This window comes from Rosa rugosa, chromosome 2 (genome assembly GCF_958449725.1).
Source record: "Rosa rugosa chromosome 2, drRosRugo1.1, whole genome shotgun sequence".
Taxonomy (NCBI): domain Eukaryota; kingdom Viridiplantae; phylum Streptophyta; class Magnoliopsida; order Rosales; family Rosaceae; genus Rosa; species Rosa rugosa.
The window spans coordinates 50,891,518-50,917,023 of record NC_084821.1 but is presented as its reverse complement, the minus strand read 5'-3'; the positions used below and the strand labels follow the sequence as shown (position 1 = coordinate 50,917,023).

General features: G+C 38.2%; 3 protein-coding genes across 5 annotated transcripts; all 3 read left to right on the top strand.

The window, feature by feature from the left end:
* The first annotated feature begins 832 nt into the window (after positions 1-832).
* On the top strand, positions 833-2,011 carry LOC133728052 (ethylene-responsive transcription factor 4). Its single transcript, XM_062155474.1, has one exon. The coding sequence runs from the start codon at positions 916-918 to the stop codon at positions 1,672-1,674; it is 759 nt and encodes a 252-aa protein (XP_062011458.1). The 5' UTR covers positions 833-915; the 3' UTR covers positions 1,675-2,011.
* Positions 2,012-18,830: 16,819 nt separating this feature from the next.
* Positions 18,831-22,869, top strand: LOC133728048 (protein yippee-like At5g53940). Of its 3 annotated transcripts, none has more exons than XM_062155469.1 (5): positions 18,853-19,133; positions 19,806-19,849; positions 21,510-21,618; positions 21,703-21,758; positions 22,802-22,869. In XM_062155469.1, the coding sequence occupies exons 1-5, from the start codon at positions 19,038-19,040 to the stop codon at positions 22,803-22,805; spliced, it is 309 nt and encodes a 102-aa protein (XP_062011453.1). In that variant the 5' UTR covers positions 18,853-19,037; the 3' UTR covers positions 22,806-22,869. The 3 variants fall into 3 exon arrangements, with proteins under 3 accessions (XP_062011452.1, XP_062011453.1, XP_062011451.1); XM_062155467.1 differs by lacking the exon at positions 22,802-22,869 and adding an exon at positions 21,843-22,069 and having other exon boundaries at positions 18,856-19,133; XM_062155468.1 differs by lacking the exons at positions 21,510-21,618; positions 21,703-21,758; positions 22,802-22,869 and adding an exon at positions 20,874-21,503 and having other exon boundaries at positions 18,831-19,133; positions 19,777-19,849.
* LOC133728046 (uncharacterized) lies at positions 22,525-25,434 on the top strand. The gene is made up of 3 exons (XM_062155465.1): positions 22,525-22,869; positions 23,161-24,735; positions 25,021-25,434. Exons 1-3 carry the CDS (start codon positions 22,816-22,818, stop codon positions 25,084-25,086), a joined length of 1,695 nt encoding a protein of 564 aa, XP_062011449.1. The 5' UTR covers positions 22,525-22,815; the 3' UTR covers positions 25,087-25,434.
* Positions 25,435-25,506: the final 72 nt, after the last annotated feature.

Here is a 25,506-nt window from a genome sequence, read left to right as displayed (position 1 = left end):
TGAAGCATTAGACCGGTTTCATTAAAAATATGCTTCAAGGTTAGGCTTTGAGGGATTTAGGTTGTTCTTTCAATCTCTAAGTCATTCGAGAGAGATTTAGAACAATAACGGATGTTTTATAGGTTGGAACTTCAGATTATATGTGGCTCATAATTTTTTAACCGTAAAATTTTTTGAGAAACCAAATCTAACTAATAAAATCTAAAAAATGAAAGAATGTGCGAGAATTAATAATTATACATAAATTGAGATCATCTTAATGTACGATTAAACCATCTTAACATTCCTCATTATAACAACTATCTATAGTCTTACAATTTTCTCTTCAATGCATCCTTGCACATTTCATTACATAAGAAACAAAATTTTCAATCAAACTTGAATGTCGGATTAATTTTTTTGCGGCGTAAAAAAATACATGTGTACCATAAAAAAACCAGACTTCCGCCGAAAAATGTTGTCATCATGTTTTGATCTCATACTCGTCAACAGTGAATATTTACCCATTAGGAAAGTAGGTGCTGCCAATATGGCTATGGGTCCAGTCAAATAGAAATTACATAAACGGTAATAAATAATCATTAACTCTAGTGCAGAAAATACAACTGAGAGTGTTAATATTTCACTAGGGTAAGGGGGGTTGGTTAAAAGGCTAAAAATAGAGAGGAAAAGATTTCCACTTGGCACGAGACGAGTGGAACCCAGAAGTAACCGAGGTGGTTCGTGCAAGAGAAGCCACATTAGGATAGATTGCGCTCTCGCCACAACACACAAGCGCCCAAAAGGGAGCGTAGCTTTAACACTCGCCCTTTGCTATAAATCCAACCTCCACTGCCTCGCTTCTTCCCTCACCAAGCCTCAAAAGCTTCTCTCTCTCTATCGCGTCTACAATCACTATCAAACAAAACCAACCTCATGGCTCCGAAAACGGCAGCAAAATCCGGCTCCGGGACCCAGAACCCGAAGCCGAACTCGCTCGAGATCCGATATCGGGGCGTCAGGAAGAGGCCTTGGGGTCGCTACGCTGCCGAGATCAGGGATCCTGGCAAGAAGACGAGGGTCTGGCTCGGCACGTTCGATACGGCTGAGGAGGCGGCGCGTGCGTACGACAAGGCGGCGCGGGAGTACCGTGGAGCTAAGGCTAAGACCAACTTCCCAACGCCGGCCGAGCTTCACGCGAGCAGCAACAACCGCGGCAACAATAACAGCGGCGGCAGACAGAACCATCATTCCCCGCCCGCGGCTCAGGCGCGCAGCCCCAGCCAGACCAGCACCGTGGACTCCTCGTCCCCGCCGGCGCAGGCGCCTCCGGCCCTGGACCTCACCCTCGCAGCGCCCCGTTTCGCGGCTGCGGCGGCCAACGCGGGCTACTTCACCGCCGCGAGTGCCTACCACGCGCTCCCCCTCGGGCGTCCCATCTTTTTCTTCGACGCGTTCGCCAGGACCGACAACGTGGTGACGGCGACGACGACGGGTCTCCATCGCCCCCTCGCCGCCCGCGAAATGGGCAAACTTGACAAAAGCGTCAAGGCAGCTGCCTCTCCGTCCGGCGGTTCCCACTCCGGCCTCAGCGATTCGGACTCCTCCACCGTCGTGGATTTCGCTCACTCCCCCGCCAAGAAAGGACCGCTCGATCTCGACCTCAACCTCCCCCCTCCACCGGAGAAAGCCTGAATCCGCTGCCACCGGAAACTCTCTCCGCCTCCACATTTTTCCTTCCGTTCTTTAATTAGAAAAGGAAAAAAAGCCAACCCCTCTTAGAGCGAGAAAGGCAAAGCTCAAAGCTGACATGTAATCATGAGTTTTGCATTAGCCTATGTTGTTTATTAACTGCAGCTTATGTATATAGACGAAACTAGAAAACCCAAAACCACAGCTGTTTTTGTTCTTCCCCAACACAGCGAGAGATCCCGATCTGGGTTTTCTCGACGTTGTTTAGTACTCTCCTGGTTGGTGGTGTATGTTCAAAAATCCTCAATGAAATCAAAAAAGATTTCCGTTTCTGTATCAATATTATCTGTGTTTCCTTTCATGCAGACAACGAAAACGAACATATAAACACAAAGTTTTTTCCTTTTTTTTTTTTAAATTTTCTCCGGCATATAAACACAAACACAGCCTTAATCCCTCTCGGATTTACAGCTATACATGACTAAGATGCAAAAGACATGTCGCCGGCAATTTTTCCCGACTGTTTCAGTTAAAAAATCTGCACACGTCACTGGTGGGACATGGGACCCACACAACACTAGTCGGTATTATTTATTTAAGTTTTTATTCTTTAAAAAGAAAAAGAAAATGTGAAGGCACGGAGCGGCGTCATGATTAGGAAGCATGGAGGCTATTCTCGCTTTGTCTCTACCCGCGGAGCGGTTGCCCCTCGTGATTTGTGTGGAGGATCTGGAGCCAAATCTAGATCGGACGGTGGTGGTTTGAGGAGATCGGGGTGGATCCGTGAGGACTCGTTCCAGCGTTGTAGTTCTCCTCGGTTTAATCTTCTTTTTTTTTTTCTTTTTTTTTTTTTTCTTTTGGTTTTTATTAAGAGGCGGCACCGACGGCGAAACCGCTGCGTATTTTAAGAGGACCGAATCAAGAAGAGATGGGCCCACCTGGGTGGGCCCCAGACGGACCGTGTTGACGAGGTACATGTCGGGATTCCGGATGTCGTCACCTGCACCCTACTCTCTCACCCTCCCGTAATTACTAATTCTGTTCGGTTTTTTTTATTATTTTTTTTTTTTATGGGATTTGCCCCCAAATCCAGTCCTATTTTTCTTCGTATTATTTCACCTACAAGGTCCCTATTTTGGATTTCTTATTTTAAGCTAATATTCTATTTCAATTGTTGGGTACATAAATCTTTTTTTTTTGTTGTGGAGAGAGAGAGGGTATATAAAAAAAAAAAAAAGTACATCTAATTTCAATCCCGCACGTGAGTGGTTGTAAGTTGTATTGTTTTATTATACATTTCAATATAGAAGAAAACGAAAATATTATGTAATCATTTGTTCATAATGCAAAACATAGGTAACGGTGGTAACACAATTTTTGTTTAGATATTATGCTTGTGTACTTTGAGAAGAACATGTGAAATGTTACATATTAATAGAAATTTCACTTTAATCATAGCTTCCATCATCTTTCAAGGAATATCAACTTATTACGTTAATTCGTCTTCTATTCTAGTAGCTAAGGGAATAAACCAACCACAATACTTTTGGTTTCAAATAAATTATCCCAATATAATTATTCTATTCTCCATTCAATAAATATGCAAGGTTAGATAAGCGAGAGCATTTTGACGCTTCTATCTTTGTATGTTTGCTTGTAACTACGTATCTCAAATTGTAAAAGATCTATAATTTAGAGCAAATTTCATTTTATCTTCTTGATCTTATACCCTAAATACTTGTGTCCATGTACTTCTGATTTCATCACGAATGTTTATATAATTACCAATTTCAATCAATCTTATTTAATCCTTAATATGAAATTGTGTAATATATTTAAAATTCTTGTCACTTACGATATAATAAATGCATCCCAAGTTAATAAATCATTATCCTATCAGGGAGCCCATTAGTGCCACATTTTCAATTTACAAAATACTTGATGAAAAAGCTAATGAATGGATAATCAATGTTAAATTATAGAGCACAAGGGTGCATGTGATGAAATTAGAAGTACATGGACACACTGGTTTAATGTGTAAAGATCAAGAAAGTAAAATAAAATTTGCTCTATAATTTATTCAACTCTAGCTTAACATGTTGATATATTGTTTGTGGTAACTATTATACTTGAGTTAGAGAAAAAAAAAATATCACAACAACAACACTGGCAATTTGTGTGCCACAATTCCCCACATACCATAGTAGCCGAATGAAGAAAAAAAAAGTAGCTGGTTATGATCATGTCTTGTCTATTTAACACATGTCATATTAAATTTATATGTTGTTTTCATCTTTGTCCTACTCTCTGTAACTGTAAACCCTAATTTGCAACAGGTAAACCTTTGATTGATGCTCAGCTTGTCATACTATCATCGTTTTGCTAATTGTTATTTAGCTTTCAATGCACTGAGATACAACATATGACTATTGTTCAATTCTTTTAGAAAATTCCAGAAGTTTAGCTCATCACACTACTTTGTTGTTGTAGTACATAATTAAGTATTATCTTTCGAAGCTATAAAAGTGACAAAATACAATAACAAATAGATTTTTTTATAGAAAATTTTTCCTTTTTCGAAAGTTCGACTCAACATATTAATTTGTCGTTGAACTAATTAACTATTGGTTATTTAACTTTCAAAGTCGGGGAGGCAACAATATACGACAAACATTCTCTTATATCAATTTTACATTTTTCGGAAGTTCTTCTGATCACACTAATTTTTCATTTCACTAATTAACTAGTCTCATAGTTTTAGAGGTCAGTGAAGGGAAAATATACAACATTATACTTATATATGTTGGAAGTTTAGTTATCATATTAATTTGTCATTGCACAAATTGTTGTTTTTTAAAATTTGAGATCGGTGAATCGAAAATATACCACGAAACATCTATCGTAAAATATTCTATTAACAAAGAATGGAGTCGGATTAAATTGAGTGTCGACAATAAATCAAAAGATAATAGATTCACAAGTCGAAGACAACTTGAGTTATGCTAACATCATGTCCATTCCACAATAGTAAATAGTTGTAATAATGTGTTTTTGTACTATAACTATAAACACTAATGTGAAATATCTTACTTTTTGGGAGAACTTCACATCATCAGAATAATTTGTTCTTTTGTAATAAATCTTTTGAGATCAGGGAGACAATAACAAATGACAATATCTACATAAATTAAATGTAAATTTTTCCATATCTACTTCCGTCTGATAATCATAAATTATTATTCTGAGTATTTTGTACCCAAGTCTAACTCGTCAAGATAATTTGTCGCTCTGCTATAGGTTATCCTCTAGCATTAGAAGTATAGTTATTTAATCTAGTGTCTTTAGTCTTCAGTCTTGAAAGGAAGAAAGCAGAGGAATTAGAGCCTCATAATCTAGTTGGCCTTTTTGTTTTAGCTGGATAATTTAGTGATTTGCCGGCTAAAACCCGCCGTCTTAAGCAGCATATTTTATTCTCTTCTAAAATCTTTTTCGTATCTTTTAGGTAGTTTTCAAAAAATAATAATTATTAAAATAACAGAAAGTGTAAAGACCGCAAAGACTCTATGGTAGTGACACCCCCCGAAAGCAGACTACTATTATAACGACAATTCCAATTCTACCCCTCCCATAATATTATCCTAATAATTAATAAAGAGGGGCAATCAGCGGAGCCCACGTGTGAAACCAAGGCTCTTGTGGCGCGGCGGCTGCCTTACTAGGGCAGTGGGCCCCACCGTCTCGTTCGTGTCGTCTGAAATCGGCAAAAGTCCACACCCCATGCAGGCTCTGCGTGACTCTGACACCCTGACCAATCAGCTGCCGCCACGAGTGACGTGTTCACGTGGCCCGCCGAGCCGTACGGACAGTCGGGGCGGGGGGCATGCCGACGGGTGTGAGTGCGGTGACGTGTACCGACAGCGACGGCAGCCTCAGTTAAAGCCTGCGCGTGTCGGGCGGTGGAGGGGGGGGGGGGGGGAGAGAGAGGAAGGTGTAGGGGTTTGCGTGGAGGGCAAGAGGAGTGGGGCCCACGTGAGGAGGTAAAACCCGGAGAGCGTTGTGGGCTGCTGCGTGGTGGCGCGTTCCAGGAAAAAGACTAAACTGCCGAAACGTTAAGGGATTATAAAAAAAATTGAGGGGGTGGGTGGGGCCGGGGACCGAAAAGGAAGAATAAAAATTTGGGTTGTTCCGGGTTTGGGCGGCTGCTTTTGGTTGTTGGGCTGTCAGGTTTAAACGGGGTACGGATATGGGCTCTGTTTGGCTGGTTGTTAGGAATCTTAATCCAATTTCATTAATTCCTAATTAGTGCTTAGTAGTCTAGGACTAGATTTGCGAAGAGAATATACAGTTGGTAAAGAGCTGTCCCTACAAAATGGAATCAATCATAGGGGGCGATTTAATTTCTTAGCCTAAATATTTGGCAAAGTATTGGAAAAGAAGGCTAATTATATGTAGTGGGACCACACTATGTTATCATTCCTGTCAAGAAAGAAGGCTAATTAGATGGATAATCTAATGTTTTATATGACTAATGAAGATCTCCATTCCTACTTTAGATAATACTTGATGAGATTGAATAACTTGCAAGGAAAATTCATAACAAACAGAATCTATTGCATTCATGCAAATTTGTGGTTAGATTTCTTTTCCCTATTTAGATGAATGAGTTGTCAATTACTATGCCTATGATATGGGGAGTGGGTGATATCTTCAGATCAAGATCTGTTTCATTTGCATTAATAACTGCTGGCGGTGGATAAGAAATTTCTCTATATTTTGTAGGAATTTTTATATTTGTTTGGAAAATGGTTAAGACCCCAAAAAATTATACACAAAAAATCTATACAAAATGATGTGGCATCATCATCTTAATCCTAATAATTTTCAGCATGTCTTTCAATTAAATTTTTTTTGATCTAAAATAAAAACCAACAATTAAAATAAAATAAAAATTATTTTGATATTTTGTTTATTAGAAAAATGATAGTATCTATTAGGATTTGGTTCTCAGAAAAACTTCTCCAGAAAAATCAAGGGCCAGTCAACTAGAAATTCTAATAGTTCCAATGGCATGATGTTGAAATACAGTTCCTTGTGCCATGTTCCCTTCACATCCAGATTAAATTCATTTGGAGGATGAAGAAAATGCAGTGTAATACTTTAGTGGAACCATTGTATTGACACGTTATCAGAAAATTTCAAAGGTTCCCATCACCCAATTGTTGGCTTTCCATTTGGTCCTCGGCCAGTCAACTTAGGCCCTCATGGCATACCATCGCCAGGTAAAGCACTTCTCTTTGCATTTGTTATTGGTACTTGTGGTTGATTGTTTGCCTCCTATTCTGACTTATTAGGGAAAAGTTTTGGTTTTGGTAAAACGTATCAGATCGGTGTTTTGAGATGTTGATTAGGTTAATCTCATCACGTCTTTTATTTAGATATTTAGATACGGAGGTTATTATTATTAGCCTATTTAAAAATAAAAAATAATTAGATATGCTGAAAATTGATCAATTGAAGGTGATGACGTGGTAGATTCACATAGGACGCCACATAATTTGGTATTAGTTTTTTGTAAAACTTTTTGGGATTTGTAGCACTACTCTTATTTTTTTACTTGTATTCTATTTTATGAACTGACATTATAATAAACTATGCTTAATCGCCATCGGATTATTCTAACGGTCGAAAACTAAACGACTCAATTTAAAATTAATTTTTTTCACCATTGAATTTACATTCAAAGGTGGGTTGAGCATAATTTTTTTTGTCAGTTACTGATCAAGTGAACATTATTTTTCTTATTTTGGTTTAAATTTTATTAAGGGTTAAATACTGTTTACTCCTTGAACTTTTGCCCAAAAAACACTTCAGTCCATGACCTTCTAATTTCACACGTTTACTCCTTGTACTCTCAATTTTGGACCAATAGGTCAATTCCGTTACTTTTCATCCAAAAATTCCGTTAAATTGCTGACGTGGTAGTCCTTCTGCAGTAAAATGTCTAGTATACCCTCAACTTTTTTTTAAAAAAAATTTATTCTTTTCTCTTTTTTTTTTATTTTTTAATTTATTCTTTTTCTTTTCTTTCTTTCTGTCTTTCTTTTTATCTCTTCTCCTCCACCACAACGACAATATGACCTACTCTGTGGCCTCCCCTACATCGCCCTCCCCCATTGCCACCGGCATAAAAACTTCAACCCCTGTTCACCTGCGAGTTCGCTCCCTTCCAGATTCCAATTCCATTGCCATCATCAACAAAATCTCACCCATATCAGCCCTCTTTCTCCCTCTCCCTCTCCTTCTGTCAAATCTCATTTCCTTCATTTAGATCAAACCTTCTACAAATCCATCCAATCCAACAATGGCGAACCGAGCAGATGAAGAAGATGGCGGACTGTTGACGGTGGTGAAGAAGGCGGTGGAGGACAAGCTCGACGAGGAAATCGCAGCCCTAGATCGGGTGGACGATGACGATCTGGAGGCACTTAGAGATCGGAGGCTCCAACAGATGAAGAAGATGGTGGAGAAGCGCAGCCGTTGGATCTCCCTTGGCCACGGCGAGTACACGGATTTGGACCCGACATTGGAGGAGCATGAGTAGGGAGTCGTTGAAGGGTTTTCTGAGATCGATTTCCTCTCTCTCTCCTTCAAAATTGACGGAGAGGGGTTTGGCGTTTAGGGGATTTGAAGAGGGGGGGGGGAGTCGGAGATTTGCAGGTGGAGACCGAATGGGAGTGCTCATCGTCGGCGAAGCCAAGTAAGAAGCTGCCTCCGATTATGGTCGAGAAGTCGGACAAATTTGTTGGAATTAAAGATGAGATTTTTCCAAACAATTAAAGATGGGATTTTTCTTGAAAAACTTGACAATGGTTTTTTGGTTTGTTTGAAAGATAAAGGGAAGGTTGCAGAGGAGACGAAGGGGATTGGAGACGGGGTTGTGTTGAGGTTTTTGGAAAGGAGAGAGAGAGAGAGAAGAAGAGATAAACAGAAAAAAAAATAGAAAAGAATAAATTAAAAAAAAAGAAAGAAAACGAAATGAGGGTATAACAGACATTTTGCATCAGAAGGACTGCCATGTCAGCAATTTAACGGAGTTTTTGGACGGAGAGTAACGGAATTGACCTATTGGTCCAAAATTGACAGTACAAGGAGTAAACGTGTGAAATTAGAAGGTCAGGGACTGAAGTGTTTTTTGGGCAAAAGTAATAATAGTATAGATTACGAGCGAACCTTAGAGAATTTGTTCTAAAAGCAAGAACAATATGAAAGTAAAGGAAAATAGGTTATCAAAACTAATGCGCAAATGGGAAACTTTAAGGAGATGTCTAACAGGAGTGAATGCATCGTTCACCCAAATTACCTGACAGTCCTAGCCAAGAGATTAACGCACTCCCAAAACTGAGGTTTTCCTTCTACCAAATAATCGAGACAAATGTATGCCGCCAATGGCAGTAATTAGCTGCAACTATCTTATGAATAGGAATCATCGTGAACATAAAATTTAGAACCAAATCTGACACCGGGTCTATTGCAGCCAAATTTTGTCAATGTTGTAGACTCGATTACCTGCACATAAGAAACGACAAGAGAAATCCTTGACTTTGTGAGAAGACCAATGTGGTACCGGCCAAGGGTCCTCCGACGATCAAGTCAGTGGAGAACATAAAGTATAAACATATAGAATGAGTTGGAATGGATGTTTTACCGTAGAGACCAAGTAAAATCGGATAGACTTGGTTATGAATGAATTGAATTGAATCGAATCCCCTGAGGCAAAGCATGAGAATGCTTTATATAGAGGACCTTTTAGGGTTTGTAGGAAACCCTAGTGGGCTTGACACCCATGGAGAGCCTGTTGGACTTCAATCATTTACCCGCAATGTGTTCCGTATCGAACCCATTTGGCAGAGCACACCTACGCTGGGTAGGCCACCACATGCTCAAACTCATTTCTGGATTGGACGGACCCGAATGAGATTGGCTTGTTACGCATTGAGTTTGGCCTTACCACTAGGCTTAGATTATTCATAATGTGACATGGCGTTCGTCTATTAGGCTTGGTCTATAACCCTTTTGGATAAGTCGTGGGCGGAAGCCCATGTCTCATGGAGATGTTCTAAATGGCTTTTCAGACTATCCAGACCTGACTTAGTTCCAGATTCGGTGTCGTGGGCATGTCCCGTTCCTTTTAAGGATAGTTTGGTTCTTTCAGAGCCTAGAGTCGTTCGTCCAGGAGCTGTGTTATTTTTAGGCTCCATAGGGTCTAAGATCCAAACCCAACTTGGATGCCATATCCAAATCTGCAACCACTTGAGAGTTGAGACAGAGCAGCAAATAAGGAGCATCGTCATCATGACCTGAAGACCACAAACTCCACTGATCATACAACCATCATGACCACCTAGAAGGATGAACCTACACCATAGCTATAAATAAGGAGGATTTCTGGAAGTACGTGTTCGGCGAGTGCGTGAAGGCGTGTCTCTGATTGGTTGGACCTGAACTTGACTCAAGCCGGAAGATTTGCAACCAGTGAGTCCATTGGACTAGCCAGCGAGACTATGGCCTGGCTAGAACAGTCACAGAGTGAGTGATAATATATGCTCGGCGATAGGCAATATGTACAAGGAGAACATTAGAGAAAACACCAAGATTAAGAGCAAGAAGTCAATACACAAAGTGACAAAGGAGAATTTTTAAGAGAATGCTGAGAACAATGGCAGTGAGCCACCATACAAGGACAAGCAAGATTTGGTAAAGCTATAAAGATAAGATCGGAGATCTCACATGGTGTCAGGGAGAGAGTGACTAGAAAATCCTAGCAAAACAAGTTGATTTGTTAGAGTTTAATTATATAATTGTTAAATTCATTTCACTTTCCTGAACTTTTACATAAAATTATTTGTCAGGAAGTTCTAATTTGATCACATATACCCTTATACTCTAAAATATGAATTGTTTGGATTATGAAAGTAAAAGGTTAGAATTACAACTTACAAATAAACTCAACTAGCAAAAAGCGATTTACAATTATTATTATTATTTTTGATAGAAATTGATATCACTAAAATCAATAGGCAATGGCTAGAGTTTATATGTACTTACAACAAGATAACCAGTAAGTGTTGGATCATAATTCATATATATATATATTTGTACCATATATAACATGGAAATTATTTGTTCTAAAAATCAATTTAGTGTTGACTAATCTAATTCCATATTTTGTACAAAATCTTGACAAGAGGAGAAAAAAAGAAATTCCGGCGAATTTTACATGCACCACAACTTTTGGCGGCATAAGCATTTCGTGAAGCAATCCCAGAAAAATAGGAATTTAAATGGAGCAATGAAGCCATGGACCATAAAGTAATGATGCAAAGGACTAAGTTTCATCACTCCTTTGGCAGGAAATTACAAGGGAAGTCGATAGAACTTGTTATGCAACACAGTTGCTGCAAAGCAGAAAACTACAGTTTCAGAATCAGCTTTTCGGGAACAGTTTTGGAGAGCATTTCTTGCATTCTTCCAACTGCAGCTTTACAGAAAGGGTAGTATTCCTTGAATGTATGATGTTGTACTTCAACATGAGCTAAAAACCTGGTCAGAATCATCAACGGGACAACAGGAAATCAAGTGCAAATTAGGCTTCCCAATAAGGCAGAAACTGTCAGCTTTTCACGAAGCTTTTTGGGAGATCTTTTCCGGCGACTTACTTGGATTTTTTCTATAACTTTATTGATCATTATTGAAGATATGATGTCATAGATCATGGATAAGTCAAGAACCATCCAGAATCACGAAAATATCAGGTCAATCCTTGTCTAAGAAAGAAGCTTCAGAGAAAAAAAACGTATCCTAGTCAAAACAGGGCAGTTTGGCCTAGAACCTTCTTTGAGCTGATTTCTTGTGCATTTTTGGAAGATCTATGAAGCTGCAATTATCAAGGAGAGTCCTACAAGATTATGGAAAGATTAATCCATCATATTATCCTTTGGATAATAAGCATCTCTATGCACATTCTCACTTTGGTTGTCACCTTGACTCTGGTGACCCAAAACCACTCCAACACTCTTCATTTTCATGCTTTCCACGCATAATAAGAGAGCTAGCTGCTCCTCTCTTCGCCCTTAGCCATATTTTTCTACTCTACTCTCTTTAATAGCTCATCATTACTTCTTCTTTTTACTCCATCTCTTCCATACCCTTTTCTCTTATTTTTAAGACCTATTACCACTCTCATACTCCACCTCCATGCTTCTTACAATGCTTGAGCTGCTATCTTGGCTTCTCATCATCATTTTCACACCTCTATCTTCATCTATTTAAACATCTCTTCTCCAATTGAAGAGGACATCACCCACACACCACATTACATATTCTCTCTCTCTCAATCTCCTCCACAAAACCTCTATCTCCATCTCACAAAATCCAAACCCATAATATCCATACTCCTCAACCTCTATGACCACCACCATTAATCCATCACTACTACTCAAAGTTGACCAAATGAGCATCATATCTTCATCATGCACCATTCCATTCATCAACACCATCAAGAAGCATATCATCCATCCATTCCACCATCAAGGAGGATTCAAGGAGCATTGAAAGAGGAAAACGAAGGAAAAGCTACCAATTGATTTTATCAAGCTTCAACTAGTTCATTCTTTCCTCAACTCTTTAATTTACCTTGATGAACTTTATAGATTTGATGCTAATTTCCATGATTATGAGTGAGTAGTTATTTTGTATGAATTGATGTTTTAATTGACATTTGATGTTATTTGTGATTTTCATCTTCATATGCTAATTCAAGAAGTGAATGCATTCATTCAAACTTAACTACTTTGAATGTGTTATGTTTGTCATCTCATGAAAAAATGTTTAGGTAGTAGTTAATCTTGAGCATTGATAGTATGATAGCATCCTCTATGTGCATGTGAAGGTTGTGAGTTAAAATCACCTAGATCTAGGATTGGTTTGCTTGCATGATTATCTAAACTCAAAGCTTTATGCATCTATGAACAATGAATTGAGACTTAACCGGTAATAGGATTTGTTCTTAGATAGTTAATTCTAGACTTATCCGGTTGGAATTGATAACATTAAAGGAGTTTACGCATTTGTAGTCTTATCCGGATGCAAAGAGGTTAATTATTGGGAAATTAGAATAGCATCACTTGTATTTGAACTTCAATACTCGCAAGAGAGGTTAGTGGTAGACAATCCAACCCCTAACTTCATCCATTATATTACTAGTTTAGTTTAGAGTAGTTTAGTTTACATTTGAGCATTTATTTTAATTTGATTCACCACTCTATCCAACAAACAATTTCACTACCACCACAATGCACATACTCACCATGAGCCTAGATTTCCTTGTGAATTTAGGTTTGTGATTGTATATTTGCATATTCTAGCTCTTTTTAGGTTAACACCCTAGCTAGTGAAGGAATCCAATCCTCGTGGGTTCGACAACCTTTCTTAAATCCCTATACTATTACTTGTACCCCTTATACTTGAGGGTGACTATTTGGCTAACAGTAAAAAAATCCAGAATCCTATTAAAAGTAAAATGAACTAATTAGAATCTAATTTAATTAAGCTCACTATTGGTAGTGAACTTATAAACAAAGAACAAACTTTGTGTCTTTTAAGGAAACAAATCATCAATTTGCCCTCTGTTCGCCTAAATGCAATTGTGGTACAAAATAGAGTGTCACTTCCTAGCAACCAAACAGGATGTCACTTCCTATCCATAAGCCGCTTGAAATACACCAGTCAAATTGAGATAATTACCAGCTTAAAAATGAAGCCACGATCCTACCTATGGAGACTGACGCTTGAAAACCTTATGGTGATCCAAACACCTAAGAATGTCCAACCTTGGGCAGGCTGTCCCAAAAACGCTAAGTAGTAACTGAGGGTGGTAAGTACTTATATAAGCATTTGCCTAAGCATAATTAGCTATAATGGGTCATGCCCATGCTGCCGTTAGCGACACGAGCACTTTCAAGAGTGTTACCTCCAGGAACACGGTTAGACGGGTTACCACTAGAGCTCAGCCTCAGGTCAAGATCACCGCTGACGGATCGTCACGTGCCTTGTCAAGGTCACCTCGCTAAGACATCAGAAACTGCTGACTGATCCACATCAGTCCCACATCGAAAATAAGGAAGAGATCAGTCTCCTCCTCACCTATAAAAGGTTCATTCCTCTCTCCTCATTTACTACGCATTTATTACATACTGATAGGAGCATTTTAATGCGACATTTTGATATTTAACTTCTCATATTTTGCTTAGTTATTTTCTTTAAATAAATCAATTTTAATTTAGTTTTTATTTTCTAGGTATATTGGAGGAAATGACAAGGAAATGAGCTTAAAGACACATGAGAAGGATGTGAGACGTTGGAGATATTTTGGGAGATTAAATCTGATTTTTGCCATGGGAAATGATGGAGATAATGTGAAAATCAAGGAGATTACATTGAGAAAATCTTGGGAGAGTTTCAAGGGATTGTGCAACAAGATAAGGCTCAAAACAAGTCCAGATTCGTTCCTCAATTCCCTCAAGATATGTTGGCCAAAATTAAGGAATTAAAATCTGCAGTATTAATGTGAAAATCAAGGGGAGGGCATTAAGGATAAAGCCATGGAGAGATTTAAGGGAGAAAAGGTCCAAAATGCGTCCAGATACATTGTCTAGGTTCATGCCTAGATATTTGGCCGAAATTTATGAATAAAATCAGAAATAATCCTTGGAAATTCGGCAACAATATATTAGGGATTGATTTTGGAGCTTTTTGATTGGTTGGATGACACAACAGAGCTGACATGGCGCTACGTGATTGGTCGAAGCTGTGTTGCATTATCAGATTAATTCCTTGGGAAATTAAAAGAAGGATCATGAAGCTTGGCTGTCCCCATATAAACCCCCTTATGCTAGACGTTTTAGACACACACTTTCATTCAGAAAACCCCCATAACGTATAAGCTCTCATCCTCTCTCCATTCTCTAGTTGCAAAGTTCTGCGTCTTCAAGCAAGGAGAGGAAGAAGAAGAAGGAGCCGTGAAGATCTACCTCCATCATCCACCTTGAAGGCTTGCTTCCAAGATTCAAGATCCAACCATCAAGCTCTCCATCTCCATCTCCAACTCACGGTGTAATTCATTCTTTTTCCTTGTAATCTTTTGATTTCATTGTTTAATTTCGTAGGAATTTGTTTCTAGTTAACAATAACATTTAGGGCAAAGTTTAAGCCCAATTTCTATGTTTAAATAAAGTTTTCGAATTCTTATAATTGTGATTCTAAGTTGCTTATGTGAGTTTGTTCGATTGAATTTGCTTGACAGAAAACTTTTATATGTTTATCTTATTTGGGTCAACACTTATAGGATTTGCATGTAATTGGTGCTAGATTTAGGTAAACGATTCACCTAATAGTTTTGTGAACCTAAATCACAAGTAGTAAAGGCTTTGGACAAAGGTCGAATTCAATTGAAGATGATTGCAAATAGGTGAACTTATTCATAACTAGGTTGTGCACTTAAGTTGATAACCTTTCTCTATTCTTCTTGCGTTGAACATGTTTTGATTAGCTAGCTTTCTAGACTATGATTGCATGTTTAATAGGATTGATCTAGGTGCTTTCACTTAGGTTAATTAGTAAAGGAAAGTAAAATATGGGAAATCATTTGCGTCGAATGTTTCACATGATGAACTTCTTTCTCATGACTTAGATGATCAATTATAGGGTTTGAATCGAATTTGATTACATGGAATTGGTTTTGATTTTTGTTTCTTACATTTTATTCTTGTACATGTGTTTTTACATTTTCTTTATTTTGTTTAGTTTAATTTTTGAAACCATAATTATTAAACCCCCCTTTTATTTCGTTATTTGTATATATTCTTTTTGTAAATTTTTACTTTATACTTTAATTCTTTACTTGTTTTTGCAATTACAGGTGTACCCTCAATCCCCGGTTAGAACGATCTCTATTTATTCTATACTGACAACTACATTTTTCAGTGTTAAATTGCGCGCTTACTTGCCAAAAATTGACTGCGCTTACTTTAAAAGTAAGCGCGCAATTTAACCCTGAAAAATGTAGTTGTCAGTATAGAATAAATAGGGATCGTTCTAACCGGGGATTGATGGTACACCTGTAATTGCAAAACAAATAAAGAATTAATAAAAGTATAAAGTAATTTACAAAAAGAATATATACAAATAACGAAATAAAAGGGGGGTTTAAGAATTATGGTTTCAAAAATTAAACTAAACAAAATAAAGAAAATGTAAAAACACATGTACAAGAATAAAATGTAAGAAACAAAGATCAAAACCAATTCCATGTAATCAAATTCGATTCAAACCCTATAATTGATCATCTAAGTCATGAGAAAGAAGTTGATCATGTGAAACATTCGACGCAAATGATTTCCCATATTTTACTTTCCTTTACTAATTAACCTAAGTGAAAACACCTAGATCAATCCTATTAAACATGCAATCATAGTCTAGAAAGCTAGCTAATCAAAACATGTTCAACGCAAGAAGAATAGAGAAAGGTTATCAACTTAAGTGCACAACCTAGTTATGAATAAGTTCACCTATTTGCAATCCTCTTCAATTGAATTCGACCTTTGTCCAAAGCCTTTACTACTTGTGATTTAGGTTCACAAAACTATTAGGTGAATCGTTTACCTAAATCTAGCACCAATTACATGCAAATCCTATAAGTGTTGACCCAAATAAGATAAACATATAAAAGTTTTCTGTCAAGCAAATTCAATCGAACAAACTCACATAAGCAACTTAGAATCACAATTATAAGAATTCGAAAACTTTATTTAAACATAGAAATTGGGCTTAAACTTTGCCCTAAACGTTATTGTTAACTAGAAACAAATTCCTACGAAATCAAACAAGGAAATCAAAAGATTACAAGGAAAAAGAATGAATTACACCGTGAGTTGGAGATGGAGATGGAGATGGAGAGCTTGATGGTTGGATCTTGAATCTTGGAAGCAAGCCTTCAAGGTGGATGATGGAGGTAGATCTTCACGGCTCCTTCTTCTTCTTCCTCTCCTTGCTTGAAGACGCAGAACTTTGCAACTAGAGAATGGAGAGAGGATGAGAGCTTATACGTTATGGGGGTTTTCTGAATGAAAGTGTGTGTCTAAAACGTCTAGCATAAGGGGGTTTATATAAGGGGACAGCCAAGCTTCATGATCCTTCTTTTAATTTCCCAAGGAATTAATCTGATAATGCAACACAGCTTCGACCAATCACGTAGCGCCATGTCAGCTCTGTTGTGTCATCCAACCAATCAAAAAGCTCCAAAATCAATCTCTAATATATTGTTGCCGAATTTCCAAGGATTATTTCTGATTTTATTCATAAATTTCGGCCAAATATCTAGGCATGAACCTAGACAATGTATCTGGACGCATTTTGGACATTTTCTCCCTTAAATCTCTCCATGGCTTTATCCTTAATGTCCTCCCCTTGATTTTCTCTTGATTTTCACATTAATACTGCAGATTTTAATTCCTTAATTTCGGCCAACATATCTTGAGGGAATTGAGGAACGAATCTGGACTTGTTTTGAGTCTTATCTTGTTGCACAATCCCTTGAAACTCTCCCAAGATTTTCTCAACGTAATCTCCTTGATTTTCACATTATCTCCATCATTTCCCATGGCAAAAATCAGATTTAATCTCCCAAAATATCTCCAACGTCTCACATCCTTCTCATGTGTCTTTAAGCTCATTTCTTTGTCATTTCCTCCGATATACCTAGAAAATAGAAACTAAATTAAAATTGGTTTATTTAAAGAAAATAACTAAGCAAAATATGGGGAGTTAAATATTAAAATGTCGCATTAAAATGCTCCTATCACATACTTTACATTACTCTGTCAACATAAATACATTGACTGACTTAGGCATCGGATTAGAGAAGACCGCCAACCGCGGTCTCTCCTTTGACGCCCTTTGTATTTTATTTGATAAGTGACGTTAGCATTACGCTTCCTTCAGTAGCGGTCCGAACGAGGACATACGTTAACGGGATTTGGCTACTGCTAGATCTTAGACATTAACAACACCCTCCAAGCCTGTCCAATCCACAAGAGGACCAAAACTTATCATAACGACCCAGACTAGGCTGATCCCACAAGGCCGAAATCCCCCAAAACTTTAGCCAAGGGCTAAAGGTCCAAACCCCTAGAGGGGGCATGGATAATAGGGGAACCAGGAGCCCCCAACATCCCTCTTGTTGCCACTATAGCCAACGCCGTCACCGTCCAGGCCTCCAACATTGCACTCATCACCACCATTGCAACTTCTTCCTCCGGTGGTCGACCCCACCAGTATGCTATGGATTGGAAACTAAACAAGATCAGAACCAAACCTCACACCTAATCATAACCAAACGCTGGCCGTCGTGTACGTTTTGCTCTTGCAGCAGCGCAATAGACACATAGACTCCCCCAACACAGATCAACATGCAAATAACCGTCGATGATGGCACCCAGATCGAAGTTGACCAACCTTGCCAGACCAAACAAGGATTTGCTCCAAACAGAGTAGATCAAACCAAACTTCTCTCTGCTTTACACCAAGTTGAGAGCGAACCTCAGGATAATGTCACCTAGTTAAAACCAGCGGTAGACACGATCGGACCAGACCGTCGTTATACAATTATTCTTCCACATTACCAAGATTACAATAAAATATTAGTTATTAGCACTAAACTACTTTTGTTGTTGTTGCTATATTCAATAATTCATTGTTTTTAATGCCCTTTCATAACCGTCGATCCATCTATATAAGTCACCATAAATGATGAGTTATATATCTATAAATAAATTTCCTTATCTTAAATTTATTTTTGGTTAAAATTCTTCTTCTTTCCTCACCATTTCGACTTTTGGACTAAGTACGGTGAATTTTTGTTCGGTCCAAGAAAAACAGAAGAAGGCTACAAAAAGCCTCCTCTAAAACAACCTAAACCCAAAAAAAAAAAAAAAAAAAAAAAAAAAAAAAAAAAAAAGCATTAGCAACAGCCAGCTAAGCAGGGCGAATTATTCTTCCAATTTTGAAACTAGACTTTTTAGCACATTTCCTTCTCAAGAGAAAGGGACACTGCAGAGTCAACTTGCCAACCATTTGTTTGGGTTTTGCGGAACTGCCATTGCATACTATTGGCCTAGCAATGTGGCGCTGTGCCAATCCTCTTTTCTCTCTCATCTATCTAAGTTTAGCTTGCCACTTTTGACAGTGGCTTCTTCACTTGTTTCGTTAGAAGGTCAGCAACTTGAAGAAGAGAAGAAGAAGAAGAGTGTCAGATGGGAAGAATATTCGTGTTAGAGCTAGAGGGAAGGTCTTACAGATGCAAGTTCTGCAAGACCCACTTGGCCCTCTTCGCCGATTGTGTCTCCAGGGTACTTTAATCTCACTCTTCTCTTCTCCTCTTTCACTTTCTGCTCAAAATAATCTCTCTTTCCTTCTTAAGAACCATTACCAGTAACCAACCACTGTAAAAGTTCTCTTCTTTTCTTTGTTCCTATGTATTAGTAATTTGCTGCTACATGCATATAATTTATGTTCTTCAAGTTTTTTCCAGTGTATTTGAGATGGGTCTTAAGTAACTACGTTGATTCATGCTACCGGTTCCGTTAATGGAATTAGTATATGTTAGCATTTTTACCTTTGCTTCTTGGTTGATTTGCGCGGTAAGAATGATGAAACTATGTCCATTTGTAACTTTTTGAGCTATTATATGATTCAATTTTTCATCTTTATGCTTAAGCATGAGTGAAGGAATTAGAAGAACTTTCCAGGTTGCTATATTTTGGGTTGTAGTAAACTACAGAGTGGGAAATCTTTCAGGACTCTAGAATTTGGTTCGTAGATCACAGCTGAACTAAAAACTTTGTTGTCTTAATTGGCCTAGTGGTCACAGCTGAAGTGCCGATTTCTTCCCACTGTCCATTTTTGGGTCACTAGCTCTTATTTGTTTTTGTCATGCACCAGTATATGGACTTGAAGTCTTGAACCGCTCTGTTGGATTTTAAATTGGTTCAGGTCTCATTTTTCCCTTGTGATTTGGTCAGGCTTTTCATTGTCGCCGGGGAAAAGCGTACCTCTTCAACAATGCGTGAGTTCTCCATCTTTCCTGGAATATCTGGTTTTATACTTTTATTGTTATTCTTAGTAATTGGAAGCATAGCGCTTTAAAACATATACGGACCTATAACTGTAAGGCTCTGGATTTTACCCTGGCCAGATGGAAATGAAGCTACTTGGGAGGTTTTACTTTGGTCATAAATATTATACTGAATAAATTACTTTGTAATTCCAAATTGGGAGGAGTAATATTTCTTAGTCTTCTGCATCTCTTTTGCTATATTAAGCATTTTTGCTGGAAAAGACAAGCTTGAGTTTTACTTGGACACGGAGCCATCCCAAGTATAAGTTGGAATATTTCTCCTTAATCAAGGATACTAGACTTGCCATAGACAACAAAAGATAACAACATTCTACAAGTAAAGCCCTCTGCAGCACTGCCCATATGTCACAGTCATCACTCGTCACCACACAGCCACCCCCTAGCATTTGTATTTCTTGTTGAAACAAATCAAACATGGGAACTGGTTATGGGTTGAATTCAGACTCATGAAGCTTGACCACTAACCTCTTTAACAACATTCAGTTTGTGGGGTTGGTTTGATAAAAAGTAGAAAATGCCTCATACTGTTTGACTCATTTTTCTCCCCCTGCTTTTTTAGGTTTATAAGAATTTATAGCCATACTTACGTCGTTATGATAATGCAGGAAGTCCCAGAACTTTATTCTTGTTGTTTAATTCTCTTTCTGATTATCGTGGATCTTGTTTAGAAACTTGACAAGGATATGAGTGTAGAATGCTGTTAGATGACATGTATGCAGATGATACACACACACACACGTCTGTATATAAAGTATTGCGAAATGATTGAGTCAACCATTTATAGCACAATTTCTACAGTTTAAACTCGTTTAGGAATGAATACAGTGCCATTTGGTTTCTGCTTGACCATTATCTGTTTGTAGACTGAGATAGGCATTATTGTTGTTCTCGGATTTAACATGTTATTATATGAGTTCGTTGATTTGCCTACAATGTGAAAATGAAATTTCAGGCCCCCTTTTGATCTTAGACATCTCTCAAACTCTTCCCAGCACAATGACTTTCCCAATAAAGAGGCAAGCCAAGATCAAACAAAAGCAGAATGGTAATGAATCAACAGTGGACACAGAGAGATTGGCTTGTTGGGAAAGGAGAATGAACCCCAAACCACATACCATAGGGAAGTGTCTTCACATTATATTCAGTGTGTAGAGTTCAAGACAATCAAAGCTTTGTTACAATGTTTAACTGACAAAAGATGGAGTTAGACATCTTAGAAGGTTGGCAACTGCAATAGTAAGACTCTTAAGAAATTGCCTGATTGGATATTGGAGAAATGAAACCCATGAAGTGACTTCCAAATCTGTAGTTTAATCACTTCGTATATATTATATTGCTCACAGGACCTAGTCTGACTTTTGATATGATGTAAACAGTTATGTATTGCACTAGAAAACTAATGTTTCATAGATAATTTAGGATTTCCTGGGTTTTTTAGAAGGGAAGGCTTCAAATTGAGATGAAAATTATCAGTCTTGCTCTTGCTTTCCATTGACATCCATGATGTAAGAAGAAACTTATATCTGGTAGATAGCAGATTCCAAATATTAATAGAAACTGATATTTCGCCTTGGAGTTTTGGATCCAGGGTAAATATAACTATGGGAGCATTAGAGGAGAGGATGATGCTCTCAGGTGTGCACACTGTTGCGGATATATTTTGCTGCTTTTGTGGACAAATTGTGGGCTGGAAATATGTACTCTCTCTCTCTCTCTCACACACACACACACACCTTAGTTTTTGTGGCTTCATTCTCAAATAATGTTGTTTCCACAACCAGGAGACTGCACATGATGTGGCCCAGAAATATAAAGAGGGAAAGTTTGTCCTCGAAAGGTATATTAATGCCCCTCTAAAATTTTTCTGGTTTTGGGTTGTTAGATATTCTCAAATATATTCCTCTTTTACCATCATATACAGAGGGAGGATCATCGAGGACGTAGATTTTTCCACAGAGTTCGATATTGATTCTGAAGATGCTTAGGATCTTAATTTTATCTCTTGAATAGTTGTACTAGACAATGCAGAATAGTGGCACTGTTCTTAGGATTTGAATAATGCAGATGTGAAACTTACAAGTTTGTTGATTTGCATGTAACTTCTTGAATCGATAAGGCAAGTAAGAAGGGGTGTATGTTACCAAGGCATAGATGATTTCATGCTACACTACCACTACTGTAGCATCAGCATGGCTTTTACAGTTTTGTGGAAATATTTTGCAGTTGATTTTGTTTTTCCTTTCAGTATTTTACTTTACAAGTAGATTACTGAATTGAAGAAACAAAACAATTATCTTGCAGAAGCTAAAGGCAAGCCCACAACGTCTCCGAGATAAATGTCATGTCATTCTGAGCTTTAAAGAATGAACCGAGAGTTCAAATTCTTTTTATGAGTCGAATATATTATAATTCGAACTTTTAATTGAACTTTATAAACTCAACTTGTCTCTTTTTTATAATTAAGCACAAACTCGGAGTCGATGTAAAAAAAAAAAAGATTTGTTCTTTTGCAAACTCTATATGAAGAACAATTTTCTTCTTTTTTAACACACAATCTCAAAAATCATACAGGAAAAAGATTTACTTTTATTTATTTAATTTTAGTATACTAGGAAAAGGATTTATAAGATGGGAGAAAAATAAAAATAAAAAGAAAAAGGGAGAGGAGAGAGAGAGTATTTATAAGGAGCGGGCGGAAGAAAGATAGAAATCTTTTTGGGGCAGAAGCCTAAAAGAAAGAAACAAAAGTATTCTTTGAGTGCAGAATTGTTCATATCTAGAAAACAGCTTGTGAATCCCCGATCACTTCCGGCGAGACCCGTTTGTTTGTGTTTCTCCTTTGTATTCTTAATTTGCTTCTTCCAATTTTGATTGTTGCAGGTGAGAGATATCCGATGGCCAAGTCCTCTTCTTCCCATCGTAAGAAACGCGACAAGATTTCCTCCAAGGTTCCTTCTTCTTCTCCATTCATCTAAGTTTTAGGGTTTTTCATACCCCTCTTCACATGGGTTTTGCTTTTTTTTTTTTTTTTTTTGTTTATGATGTAAGAACAAAATCGAGAATTTTAGGCACCATGTTAAGTTGCAGATAGGTAATTAAATTTTGTGAAAAAATTAATCCTGGTTTTGCTATATCTCCATGTTATTGTGTGTGATTGTAAGTAGATAGTTTGGTTTTGTTTAGTATTTTGAGCTCAATGCAAGTTTGCTGATTTTGTTTTTGTGTACATTGTTGTTTAGGCTCGAACGAAGAAGAGGAGTAAGAGCAAGAGCAAGAGCAAGAGCAAGAGTGAGAAATATAGATCCAAGAAGGTTCGTCGTCGCGATGATTCTCTTTCTTTTTCGGATGAGGATGATTCCAGAAGCTTGAGTTCAGATTCGTTGTTTAGCTCTGGTAGAAGGGCTCGTTCACGCACTCGGAGGGATGTGAAGGGTAGCAAGAAGAGGGCTCGGAAGCGATCTTATAGCAGTGAGGAGTCTCCCCGTCCCCGTCCGAAGAAGAGGAAAGCAACAAAGAAGGTTAAGGAGTATGAGGCGAAGAAGAGAAGCCGTTCGAGGGAGAAGCCTAAGAGAAATGCTAGGACTAGTTCTGTGAGTAGTGAGTCTTGGAGCTGCTCGACTTGTCAGGGTGGGGGTGTTAGTGGTGACGAGATTGAATCTAAAAGACATAGGGGAAGGTCTGAAAAACGAAAGAGAGAGGAAACCGATAGAAACAAGGTTGAGAGTGGGACTGAGAGGAGTAGATATAGATCTAGGAGTCGTTCTTTGCGCAGTCATTATAGCGAGAGTGATTGTCAGAGTCAGGAAAGAGTGACCGGTGAGAGCAATGGGAGGAGATTGAGATCAGTTATTGCAGTAGCCGAAGAAGACAATGAAGGCAGATGGTTAGACGAGGATGGGCACAAAGAAGAGATTACATATGATCGTGATGATTACCCTTCTTGTAGAAGTAATGACAGTAATGACGGAGGGAGCAAGAAGGAGTTGGATAATCATTTACATGTTGCATCCGAGGTGAGAATGAGGGTAGAGAGTGAGAAAGAGGAAGAAGCTCTTGTTTCTGATGCAGAAGGAATTAATTCTAGCCGTGATGGAACCATGATGACTGATCATGTTAATGAAAATAAGATCTCTGGGGAAATTAGTAGTTTGAAAGATGATGATCTGGAGACGATCTTAAGGCAGAAGGCTTTAGAAAATCTAAAAAGGTTCAGAGGAAAGCCTCAAAGGATTGCAGTAACTGGTAATCAGGAAGATAAGAAGCAACCATCTGGTGCAAAGGCTGAATTGGTTCAAACAGACTCCCCCAAGGAGGATATGTCCGAAATAAATGGTCAAACCCGATTAGCAGAAGAGACCAATGGGCCTCCAGTGAAAGATTCCATTTGTGGAAATGAACCTGTCTCTGCCAAGCAAGATGTTGCTTGTCCAACACATCAAGAGCCTGTTGCTGGTATTTCCAAAATGGTTAGCACTACTGCTGTCGTAGATAAACCAAACTTGGCTGCACCAAAATCAATGTCTGGTTCACTAAAAACTCACTCAACTTTGAAGCCAGCACTTGCTTCTCTGGAACCCCCTCAGGAAAGATTGTTGGTAACTGAGAGTAGTGTAGACAACACAGCTTCTGTTACTGCTCAAACTGTGACCCAAAGTAGCAATAATGATGCTCTAGACATCAGCAACGGTTCTGGTTCTACTGCTCCTGAACCTTCTGGAGAGAATAGGTCTGGTTTACAGCAAGATGAGGCTAAGGATGGTTCACAGTTTGAGCAGAAGACCATGTCTGTGATGCGAGGTAGTGAAATGGTACAGGTGGGTGTTTTGATCTATTGCATATTTGAAGTTCTTTTTTTCTTTTGTACTAAGCAACTTATGATAAGCATTTAGAAGGGGTTTATAAAATGAGAAGGAAGCAACTTAGGGACATAACCTGGGTCAGTCCCAGGATAAGCCTTTGAAAGTAGGGGATTTACCACACCCGTCCCCATAGGGCACACATTTTGCAGATTACCACTTATTAAGTGACCTTCATTTTTAAGTTTAGATAGTGTATTTTTCTGTTTCTGCTCTAACATTTTGTTTAATATTGTTGACCAGGTAAGCTACAAGGTTTACATCCCGAAGAAAGCCCCTGCTTTGGCAAGGAGGCGCCTCAAGCGTTGATATTAGGGTGATGCTTCAAACAACATTTGCTTCAACTAACAGTGGGTGGGAAATTTTTGGAGGGTGATGCTTGATAGACCTTATATAGTTAGTTATATCTTATATGCATGCGATCTCAACCTCATAAATAAAAAAATTTGTGGTTAAGTAGTCTTTGGTATGGCCGAGAAAGGGAAGTAGTTGGTTTTGGTAGTTATATCATGTCACTATTTTTTCAACTGTTCATATCTGTATTATTGTTTTGATTTCTTTCTTTCTGATACTCGCAGTTTATGTAAACCTGCTCAGGACATGTGATGAATAAGAACAATAAAAAATTTGTTAACAATATATTTGGGTTTTTCTTTCTTTTTGTTAGTTGTCATCTGTGCTATTTTTATCACTGTTCCAGTATAGAGGATTCTCAAAGGGCAGTGGTAT